Raw genomic sequence first — 11340 nt, 5'->3', positions numbered from 1 at the left:
ACTTAAGCCTTCTGACAAGGTCTTGGTTTAAGAATTGCCTTGGACTGGGTTACACATTTTCCCTATTGAAGTCAATTGTGTGTTGAACAACAACTCAAAGGAGGATACAGTCTTCCATGCAGTTTATATAAATTCTCAGAAGAAAACAACCAGCTTTCATATGGAGTTACAGTGTTAAGTATACATGCTTTGTAAACGTCATCTGCATTTCCAGTATATTTGGGAATTCAAAGTTAGAGAATTTCATTTCTGTGCAACTATGAGTAAAATATATATACACACATACACAAAAAACATCTCTTGTCTGGTCTTCTGAGAGAAAAGTCAGCCAAAAATGCTAAAGTTATCATCAGTTCCTCAGTATTGCCAATGACTGTATGAGCTGGAAGTTGTAGTTCTATTACATTGCCTTGAGAATTCTGATAACCCAGAAAGGCCTCCTATGGAATTGTTTCATTTGTTTTAAATCATCTCATTAGAGAAAGAGCTTTAAAAATTAAACCAACATAACAAATTGTAGTTCTGAATACTTTCCCCCTCCCCCCCCCCCCCCCCCCCCCCCATCAAAGTCAGTCTGGATTTGATTATTCAAATAAGCATGTTTTGTATGACCAAATACATACCTCAAAATTCAAACCTTTTCTCAAGTATAAGTTCTAATGAAATATATAAACATCCTGGCTATTCAAACTTTGGGCCAAGAAGAATTCAGGGTATTTAGTCTATCAATCTCTGCTTTCTTTTATAGCCACGTGCATTAGAGAGTCACTACAGAAACCTGGATCCAGGTTTTCCCACAGGTTTATGGCCTCTTTCCTCAGCAACATGTTTAGAATAAGGAAGGCAGATCAAACCAGGAGTTGCAGTTTCTTTTACAGATCGTTTCTTACCCCCTTTCACTGAGCACAACTGAGATAAGAGCAATGACTTGACTTGAAGTAATTTAAAATCTTTTAATACTCTTCCAGTAATTAAAAGGAGCGAACCACGTGTGAAAATCACCAGCTCAAGTTTCCTGACATTTTAAGTTAATTATGCCACTCTTTCCACACGTATTATGCTTAGTTTGAGAAAACTGGGTTTAACAATATGCTACATAGAACATTTTTCTATCCGAAGTTGCCAGATTAAAACAAAAGTATTCCGAGTGCAATAAACTGTGTTGTCATTTTACAGTTTAAACTGAATAACTATGAATAGAAGACAATGTGTGAAAACAAAGGGTGTCACTTAATCCATCAAACTCCAGGCTTTTTCTTCAGCCTCTCTTAAATCTTTGGCCTTCATGGGGTGGTTGAAATTCAGAATAAGGTCACAAAGCAGTAGCTGGCTTTCCACTGAAAGACAAAGGGAAATGTAGTATCACAGCACTGATTGGGGTTTCTAGCCCAAGAAAGATGTAGAGCTGTTGGAGAGGGTCCACAAAGATCAGAGGGCTGGAGCACTTCTCTGAAGAAAGGCTTAAGGAGCAAGGCTCATTCAGCCTGGAAAAGGCTCCACAGAGACTTCCTTGCAGCCTTCTAGATCCTGAAAGGAGCTTATAAACAGGAAGGAGACCAACTTTTTTATATGGTCTCATAGTGACAGGACAAAAGGGAATGGTTTTAGACTAGAAGAGGGGAGATTTAGATTAGATGACTGGAGGAAATTCTTTACTAAGAGAGTGGTGAGGTGCTGGCACTGCTGCCCAGTGAGGCTGTGAATGCCCCATCCCTGGAGCCAAATCCAATTGTATGATAGAGAAATCACAAGCCATTCTCAACCATGCTAAAAGAACGCTTTCAACCATACATCCAGATGATGAACTCAGAATTACCATTTAGTTTCTTCAGCTCGTTGGACATTTTGTCAACATTTTTAATTGCAGCTTCCAGGTTAAACTGCTGATCAGCTGCATCAGTTTTGAACATCTGTATGAAGAAGAAACATAACAGTGTGTATGTGATATGGTTCACACTCTTAAGCTAATAATAACTAGCCATCTAGATAGGGAAGGCGGTAAATAATACAAATATTAAACACTCAGGCATTATTTTTTCTTTCAAACAGCTTTTTAATTATTTTTTTTTAATGGCAACAAAAACGTGACATAAATTAATCATATCCAAAATTTCCTCTCCTGATCAATACTTGTTTTTCTTACAGTACTGAAATTCATCCTCAGGTGATATTTAGTCAACCACGAGATGGAGCTGTCGTGTAGTTAACATGCATGAAAGAAATTAGCACTGAATTAACACTGAAACTACTGAATATATTAATATGTGCATAGGAACATTTACATCTGTATGTGCAAATGCGTTATAATCAATATCTCAGTGCTTATTTTGGAGACCATGTTGCCTTTCTTCAACAATAATAAATAATAAATCAAAAGTCTAGAGAGTATAATTTCAGTTTTGAAATTTATACCATATTCTACAAATAGTTACATTCTTTTCTGGGATTTTTTAAGGAAAAATACTAAAGAAAATTTGATACTTTTTCCCCCCAGTTATCAGCTCTTTATAACTGGAAAACCTCTGGGTAATAAAGCTTGCTAAATAGAACATATCAACATATTAAGGAGTATGACAAAAAAAATGGAACATACGTTTGACACAGATTCTTTGTCCAAGTCTCTCTTCCCTTGCAACAGCGGCTTTGCATTGAGGTCATCAGCCTGTGCCAAGGATCCTAGAAAGACAAAACTCAAATTGTTATGGAGTTACATTCATATTATATAATATATAGTATATAGTAGTCTGTGTATAATATATGTCAAATATTAACAACTGACAACAATAAATGACTAGACTTTGTTTTCATTATTGTCATTTGAAAGTAGAGCCTAATTGGCCAAACAGACTTATTTCTTAATGAGGGAATCATCTTTTTAAGCTTGGATTTTACAAAGCTATGTTACTTTCAAGAATGATGCTTCAGATATTCGGAACCTAAGCACAGAGGTACAAGTAGTGAATGAGCGTATTCATAATAGTAATGAAGACTCCCACAAATGAAGTTCTATAATAATGTGATTGAAAACTTCATGAAAAGTCCAGCAGGACATTGCACCCAGCTTTCATTATGGATTTAAGGAAGATGACTCTAAGACACAAACACAAAAAGTTAGATGCTGAATATCTGCTTGTCAGTAACAGAGCTGAGATTAAATACCAGATCCCTGGGTGGATTCTTCCTCCATTCTCCCTGCTCTTCTCTTGTCAGACATTAGGAAACCCTCAGGCAAGCTGCAGTATATTACACCACAGGAAACCTGTTGGAACACTGATGGGGAAATAAAGAAGAAAAGAGTTTATTTCACCCTAGTACTGTGCGTGTTCAGAAAGTGTGATGAAAAGCACCCCCATCTTAGCTCAAATGGCAACAAGAACAATGCATCCCTTTTCTATGCAGTTGGGCCTTGAAGGTAAGCGGGGCAGCCCCTGAGGAAACCAGGCTGGCTGAGCCCAGGCACTGTGCAGGCAGATACCTGAAGGCAACTGGGTGCTGTGGTGTGCCCTGGGAGGTTGTGCTGCCTTGGGTGCTGCCAGAAGCTCCCGGCCTCAGCTAAGGCCCACACAGAAGGGAGCGCACAGCCCTGCCTACAGACAGCCCTCCTGCTTCCCCACTCAGCAAAAGCCCTGTGTCATCTTTCAACCAGCTCAGTGCTGATAGGTTGCCCTGTAGGAGTTGTGATTTTAGGAGCTGGAGGTAAAAGATGACCACAAGTGGTGCAAGAGCTGAAGAAACATGGAAGAAAGGACGAAGGTAGCGCTGTGGTAGTGGTGAACAGCAACCATCTCCTCTTGCCCTTTGCAGCCTATGGCTGAATGCTCCTACACGTTGCAGCAAAACATTGATCAGCAGTTTCTTTTTGTTAATTTTAATTCTGATGGACTAAGAATAATTTATGGTGAGTAAAGTTCAGATAATGAACCTAACTTTGTGGAAGACAAGAAAGACGCTCTGCTATAGCAAAAAAAACCTATCCTTCAAATAAAGCATTCAAAATACGTTTTTTAATGACTGCAGGTGCAGCTAAAATGAAATTCAGAAGCACTTTGTACTACAGAACAACTAAACTATGATTCAAAGGGAAATCATGATATGCTGCTTAGACTGTGGGGCTTTCTGCAGATGAGAAATACAGAGCAGGAAACACTTTGCACCTGTGCTAATTCCTGTATTGCAGTCTTTCAGCTTACAGCTTTTTACAGAGAACCCAATGCAAATAAGCTATACATCTCGCTATGTAAAAGTATGTATTTAAATATGTATACAAATAAATCGGGTGCCTAGCAAGTTCCTGGAAATATTTATGTTAGTATCAACAGCAGTTATTTTCTTCATAACCTACCAAGGATGATGCTTAAATAGCTGCCAGGAACAGATTAGCAGGTATAGATGTAATGAAGGTAAATAGGTGCTTGCTTCACTGTAGAAACTGCCAGGAAAAACCAGGATTATCAGAATAATAGCAAAAAACTCCCAGCAGAGGGCACTAAAGAAAATGATATTGTACAACTCATTCGTTTATGAAGAAACATGTAATCACAGGTATGTAGATGTGCAAAGGAGGAATTGTATAAAGGATGGACTAACAAGAAATTTGATGGAAACATTGGCAGGTGTACCTTATATTGAATCTCGTTTCCAAACAATTGCAATATGAAAGGAAGTAACAAATCCTTTGCATGTTGAACAAAAATTAGGATACATTATTTAGATGCTGATTGAGGTGTCTAAAAACAAGAGTAAGCACAAATACAAACCAGTCTGCTGCCAAGAAAACTATTGCTTTGGGGACTTTGACCCTTTCCAGCACTGAGAGTGGAAAAAGAAACTCTGGTCATTAAAATGACTGATTTTCCAAGGAAATAGTTACTAAAATGAGAAAGCAAGACATATTTCAAAGCAATCAATTCCAAAGTATCTGTACTACATTTGATATGTCTTAAAAATACATGACTACAGAAACTTCGCAAACACATAGGCATTCTTTCCAAATGAGATATGCTTCAATACAATTGAATTCAACAAACTCTTACCCAGACGAAGGTAACCAACAGAACCAAACAATGAAAATGCAATTAGGAGCTGAACTCTCACATCGGGCTTTTCTTACCTTATACTGAGGTTAGTACAGTCAGATCCAGCCTTCACAGCAGTGTTTGTTTCCAGATAAACATCCTCCAGATGACTTGAAGTCTATGGAAAATATAGTTGTCCTATTTTTATGGTACAATTTTTTTCCTCTCCTTATGATTTTTCACAGCTGCTTTTCATACAGTTCCTGTGCAGGTATTTGAAAGAAAGGACTGTATAATGGCTTAATTCTCTATGGGACTTATTTAATGAATTTGAGATTTGGGGGTTTACTCTGCAGAAGAATTAATGAGTATGTTAAACAAATCAAAGTGCTTCTCCAGTAGTTAAACACAACAGACACCAGAGGTACTGGCCCAGGGACATGAGCTCTGATCTTACTGAAGAGTTTAAGCTATTTTAATCTTTCTAAGCATTTTAGCTTTTGAATCAAGAGGGTGTAAGTAAAGTCAGTTAACCAGAAGTTAACCAGGATCCTGCAGACTCTTTTATTCTTGTAGACAAATAAATGATGGAGTCATGTAATCCTTGGCAAAGACACAATGCAGAAGCAATATTAGGCATTTTCTTTGCTCATTACTTTTAATCTACCTCACAGCTTGTTCCAGAGTACTCCCTTCTATACTTCACTTTTAGAATCACAGAAGGTTGGAAAAGACCTAGAAGATCACCCAGTCCCACCATCTACCTATCACCAATAGCTCCCACTAAACCATGTCTCTCAACACAACATCCAGTCATTCCTTGAACACCCCCAGGGTCAGCCCCTACATTATTAAACATGCCATCAGTGAAGAGTTACTTCTTGATAAAGTCCATCGAATCATTTAGGTTGGAAAAACCACCAAGCTCATGCAGTCCAACCATCAGCCTGTTACCACTCCAGACAGTGTTGCTCAATGTGACATCTAATCTTTTCTTGGACACCTCCAGGGACGGTAACTCCTCCACCTCCATAGGCAGCCTGTACCAGAACCTCACCACTCTTTCAGAGAAATTTCTTCTAATATCCAACCTGAACCTCCCCCTGGTGCAACTTAAGGCCATTACACTTGCAAAACAAACAGCAGCTCTCAGCAGGATCAACTTCAGCGACATTCAAATCTGTTTGTGTTTACTTGTTTCCTTCCTTTATTCCCTAACATCTTAGCTGACCCATCGTCAGCTGGAATTCACCATGGCTAATCTCACCTCCTGAATCCTGCAAATTCTAACAAATCTACCTGATCCTCTACCTCTCCCAGCCAAAGTTTATGACTTTATTTTTTTCTCTCCTCATGGCAATCTGTTTCTTTCTTCCTATATATCTGTATCAAATCCACAGCTTCTCTTCCACAGCTCAGCCTGTCCAGTTGTTCTGCATAGAGCCAATCCTCATCTGGGCCTCAACTCTCACTCAGTCCAATCCGCAGCATCGGGTGCCAGTTTCCCATCAAACCAATACATTGCATCACCCCACACCATATGAAATGCAATTGCCAAATCCTTCTATCTGAACATTTGATCAAATCACTCCCCCCTTTATAACCCCTCTGTGATCTCATTTCTTATCTCATGAAGAAATCAAGTTGCCACCAATGCATTCAAAGAATTACTCCCTCCACTACTTGCCAGCCCCACAGAATCTCTTCTCCCTCCACATCCTCCTGCCCTCATCCTGTTGCTCCCCTGAGGCCACCTTGTTGACTTCTCCACCTCTTTGGTATCCTGGAGGCCTCACTTGTGCAGAGCTGCAGAGTCACAGCCTTGACTCTGATTTGGACCCTGATTTATATCCACTGTTCTGAAAATACATGTAAATCTCCAACTGCAAACCCCTGAGGCACAAACTCTGAAGACTTCTCAGAAAGTCCTTGCCACATAGAAGTCATCACGACTAGCAAGAATGAAGCCCTACAGCATGTGAGGGCACCCTACAGACCATGTTCTTGTTCATTAGTTATGAGAACAGATCTCTGAGCATAGTTCCAACAAGCAAATTCTCATGGATAAGGAAATGGATGTGCACACAAAAATAGCCCCATACTTCAGATGTGCAAGCATCTAAACAAGATCTGCATGGCTGCTGTTTATATAGAGCGCAATTGTAGAAAACTCACAGCAGGCTGTTTTTTTTAATATATATATATTTGCATTATTTCCTAGAAGAGCTGGGAAATTGGGCCCTGGTATTAAACCTACTCTACAAATAGCTACAAAATCCCCTTTGGCAGCAGTGACATTTTTTTTGGGGAGATCACAGACTTGTGTCATCTTCCTTGTTCAACCAAAAGACTTCCTTGTAACTCAGTCACTGCCGGGAAACAAAACCGCTTCACTAGTTTTGTATGCAGTGTTTCAACCCATGCTGTGAGACCACCAGGGAATACGTATATGTAGGTGTGAGCCATGCAATAGCTACAGTTCCTCCCCCTTTCTATTCCATGGTGCAGCACGGCCAGGAGCAAGTCAGATCAGTGCATCAGATGCTATGTTTAATTGTATTTTTATGGTAAATAACATTTCTCAACTAGCATTTAAAAATACTTAAAAATACAAGGAACTTCGAGGATCTCTGGAACAATCTGCCTGAAGAAAGGCTCAATATAACATAAAATAGCAAGGAAGCAATAGGTTACCTGCTTGTTTTGGGGTCTGGCTGTTTCAGTTTGGTTTTTGAGAGGAATAACCAGAACATCGTATTCAGAAATACAGTTTCATGAGCTGCTTTATAAAATCTTAATTTAAACGGAGCCTGCAATCTGGATATTTAGTCAGTTTGTTGTTACTTTATTCCTCCACGAGCTACATGTTAAATAATGGAGTATCATCTCTGAATTTTGCAAAGAGCTCTACAAATACATCAGAGTTAGGAAGGTCTCTACTTATGCCCCAGTACTACACTAATGTCAAAAGTCAGCACAAGTAAATGATTTAGACCAGAAGGGTTTTCAAAAATACATAATTGATGAAAATACTTCCCTTGTAGATTCTTCACATCCCACCCAACCCCGCTGCTCCAGTCCTCAGTGGAATCAACATCACAATTATGCACCATTAACAAAAATATACAGAAGATATTAAATATGGAAGGGCCAAAGAAAATGAATTGCATTTCTTATAAAACGTATCAGTGTGGTTGTAGTGAGTACATCAGGTGCACATTATTATTAACTATTTGGTTTTTTTGTTTTTAAAGCAATTCTATATTTAGTTTGGTGTAGAGTGGCCTGAATGATGCCCTGAAGTCTTGAGGAAATCAGTTGTGTTGGCTTTGATGCTCGTGCTCTCTGCACTGCTGATTACAGTGATCTCAAAGCATTCACAGAGGGAACATTACACCTGTGCTTCCTGGAATACCCAGCCACCAGATAGAGCACCTGAAGCAGTCAACAAGCAGTGAATGGCAACCAACAATGATAAATTATTTTTCAGTTATTTTAACCATTTGTTTAAATGTCTGTTAACTGCAAATATTAAGCAATCCTTGTACAAGTAAATCCTGGTTATCATTTTTCACTTAGCTCGTATGTTCACCTGCTGCCTTTTGTCATTGCTTGTACAATATGAAGCTTCACTTCACATGGAAAATTTACTTAAAACACTTCTTATGACATCTCTCAGACACAATATAATGATTACACAGCCTAAATGGGGAGGCACTATTCCTTCAAAGAAGTAGTATGGATGCATGACCTACTTCTAAAAGGACCAGAGAGACATTCATCCTATATATCCATGCTCAGTGTGTGCATTTGTAACTGTATTTACTAAAAGGGACAGCTGCATCATCACATCACACCCTTCTAATACATCCCTAATCATTGCTTCACATTTATCGAATGTCCCTCAAGTGTTGTTTTTTCCATAACATTCACCCCAGAGTTTGCTTCAGCATGTGCTATTCGTTTTATGACTTCAGAGAGGATGTGGTTATGGTTTGGCAGAAAGGAAGCTTTGCTGTAGATGGAAAGATAAAGCTTAAAGCACCTACGCTGCCTCTTGAATGCTTTTTTTTTTTTTTTTTTCAGAAAAAAAGCAAAACTCTCAACTGTCTTCCTCCTTGTGTCTCTTTCTTGGACGGATGCTCAGCGTGTATAGGGCAGGCATCCCATGTCCTGGGAGAGGACCGTTCTTTGCCCAGTCATGAATAACTGTGTGCTCCTGGAAGAGCAGCTGATCAAAAAATCCCAGCAGAAGAGAAGGACTTCACCCTCCAACTTTAAAGTGCGCTTCTTTGTCTTAACCAAATCTAAGCTGGCTTACTATGAACATCGCCATGGGGTATGTCAGCCATTTTTTCCTCTAATAATAGAGTAATTAAGGGAAGGATGATTTCTCCCTTATATTTTAGTAACATTTCTGGTTTCTGTTACAGCACCACTTGCTGAAAATTGCAGAGTGGTCAGATGGGTTCTTCAGAACTTCTGGTCAGTGAGCATTTGGTGCAAGTGGAGGAATAAGAAAGACTATGCTGTGACTATAGAAGTGTCTAATTCTGTTGTATGTTGCTATTTTGAGACATTTTCATACCTAGTTTTCAGTGGTCTTGTCTTGATGGATTTGAGAAGGACTCAACATATATTCTGTGGAGATAACTTTGTAAACTCACACCAGCTGAGTGTTTGCATCTTTTGACATGTAGATCAGTTGGAAAATCTGATTCAAAAACTTTCAGCTGGGCATAGGTTTCATATGCTACAATTGCCTTGGGAAATTTTATCCCCTAGTTTTCCTAAAGGCCAATGAGGCAACTCAAGAACATCTTAAAATGCTGATGAAATAAACATATAATTGACTTTAAAAGGCATGTTGTTACATGACAAATGCAAAATCCGATTGTGTACCAAATTACAGCCAACATACTTCTGTGTATACATGTGTGTCTGTATACAGGCTGGGGAAAACGGTTTTAAACTAAGAGAATGAAGACTTAGGTTAGATATTAAGAAGAAAAATCTTTCCTCAGAGGGCAGAGAGGCCTCGCACTGCTGCCCAAAGAAGCTGTGGGTTCCCCATTCCTGAAATTGTTCATGGCCAGGTTGAACAGGGACCTGGGCAGCCTGAGTTGGTGGGAGTTGTCTACGCTCAAGGGAGGGAGGTTAGAACTGGATGGCCTTTAAGGTTCCTTCCAACTTAAACCATCCTGTGATACTACGATTCTGTGAATGACCATATGCATGTATGTAACTACAGAAATTATTTTCCATAAAACACTGCCTTTTTGCTGAAACAAATTGTCAAAAATCGGGTAATTACGTGAATAGAAGGACTTTGTATCAAATGCATAGAAATGACTTTGCCCTGAGAAGCAATCCTCAGCCTTTTCACCCAGAAATTACATCATCCTGGTCAGGCTTCCATATGGCGACGTCATGGCTGTTTGGGAGGCAAAGCTTAGGGCAGACTCTCCCAGCACCCTCTTGTCCCATGCTAAGAACAGACAAAGCTCCAGAGAGGATTTCATAGCCCATGAAGGGACAATTACAGTAACTGCCTGACACACGTATAACATCCATCCTGGTGGGTCAACCAGAACCAAGGAGCACACAAGAAAATGAATTGTCTGTAGTGCTAAATCCCTAGCGCAGGTTTGACTGTGCTCCACATGGACTCTCCAATAACTGGTGGGGATAAGACAGGCTGTGGACTATTGGAAAAGGGCAGTTTGCTTGTGGTCCCTTTGCTCTGGATGTTCAGATGGCAAAGCTTTATGGGTGCTAGCTTCTCTCTGCCTGCTTGCCATAGAGATTGAGAGCATCCTCAGACATGCAAGCTGCAATGGACAGATGGGACCAGCTTCTGCCTGGGCTTTTCAAGTACATATTTTTCCAGGGAAATCTCAGTGTATGTTTGCTGCCAGAGATCTCAAAGAGTTTCTTTAAGAACACTTTACTGTACTCAGAGTTCAGTACTACACTGTATCCACCTGTCCAGCCCCTGCTCCATCAGTGACAGCAGCCTATATATAAATTCAGGTCAAACAATTAGCAAGTTACTAAACAACTTGAGAAGTCCCAATGCTTTCAATGATGTGACTTAGAGTAAGGCATATCCTTACACATTAAGCATGTTTACACATTTTGTCTGTATTTAAAGGGCTTAACACCCTGTGCCTTTCTCTGGGTTCAGACATTGTGAATATAAAAAGATGTATAACTTACTGTAGCAGTCCAAAGAAAAGAAATAACCAGGTCAGGTTAAGAGGTACATAGATTTAGTAAATGATACCAAAAGCTGCCAAGACAACCAGCATAATGAAGGCAAATT

At 39.6% G+C, this 11340-nt stretch overlaps 2 protein-coding genes across 4 annotated transcripts in view; one reads left to right on the top strand and one right to left on the bottom strand.

Annotated features, from left to right (window-relative positions):
• Window positions 1–580: 580 nt before the first annotated feature.
• The window catches only part of C13H5orf58 (chromosome 13 C5orf58 homolog), a 12612-nt gene continuing 1852 nt past the window's right edge, over window positions 581–11340 (bottom strand). Inside the window, exons 2-7 of one of the 3 annotated variants that reach the window (XM_072348203.1) lie at window positions 5111–5193; window positions 4343–4429; window positions 3160–3270; window positions 2594–2676; window positions 1817–1910; window positions 581–1337 (exon numbers count right to left, since the gene is read on the bottom strand). In XM_072348203.1, the coding sequence (XP_072204304.1) occupies window positions 1231–1337; window positions 1817–1910; window positions 2594–2676; window positions 3160–3214 (339 nt within the window). In that variant the 5' untranslated portion in view covers window positions 3215–3270; window positions 4343–4429; window positions 5111–5193 and the 3' untranslated portion in view covers window positions 581–1230. Of the gene's footprint in view, window positions 1338–1816; window positions 1911–2593; window positions 2677–3159; window positions 3271–4342; window positions 4430–5110; window positions 5279–11340 lie in introns of all 3 variants that reach the window. The other 2 variants (XM_072348201.1, XM_072348202.1) reach the window with 2 other exon arrangements.
• ITK (IL2 inducible T cell kinase) overlaps window positions 9184–11340 on the top strand; it is a 22921-nt gene continuing 20764 nt past the window's right edge. The window contains exon 1 of the mRNA XM_072348200.1: window positions 9184–9354. Coding sequence (XP_072204301.1) covers window positions 9184–9354 — 171 coding nt within the window. The remainder of the gene's footprint in view (window positions 9355–11340) is intronic.

Source organism: Excalfactoria chinensis, chromosome 13 (genome assembly GCF_039878825.1).
Source record: "Excalfactoria chinensis isolate bCotChi1 chromosome 13, bCotChi1.hap2, whole genome shotgun sequence".
Lineage (NCBI taxonomy): Eukaryota > Metazoa > Chordata > Aves > Galliformes > Phasianidae > Excalfactoria > Excalfactoria chinensis.
Note: the sequence above shows the minus strand (reverse complement) of the source record. Positions and strands in the feature narration are given on the sequence as shown.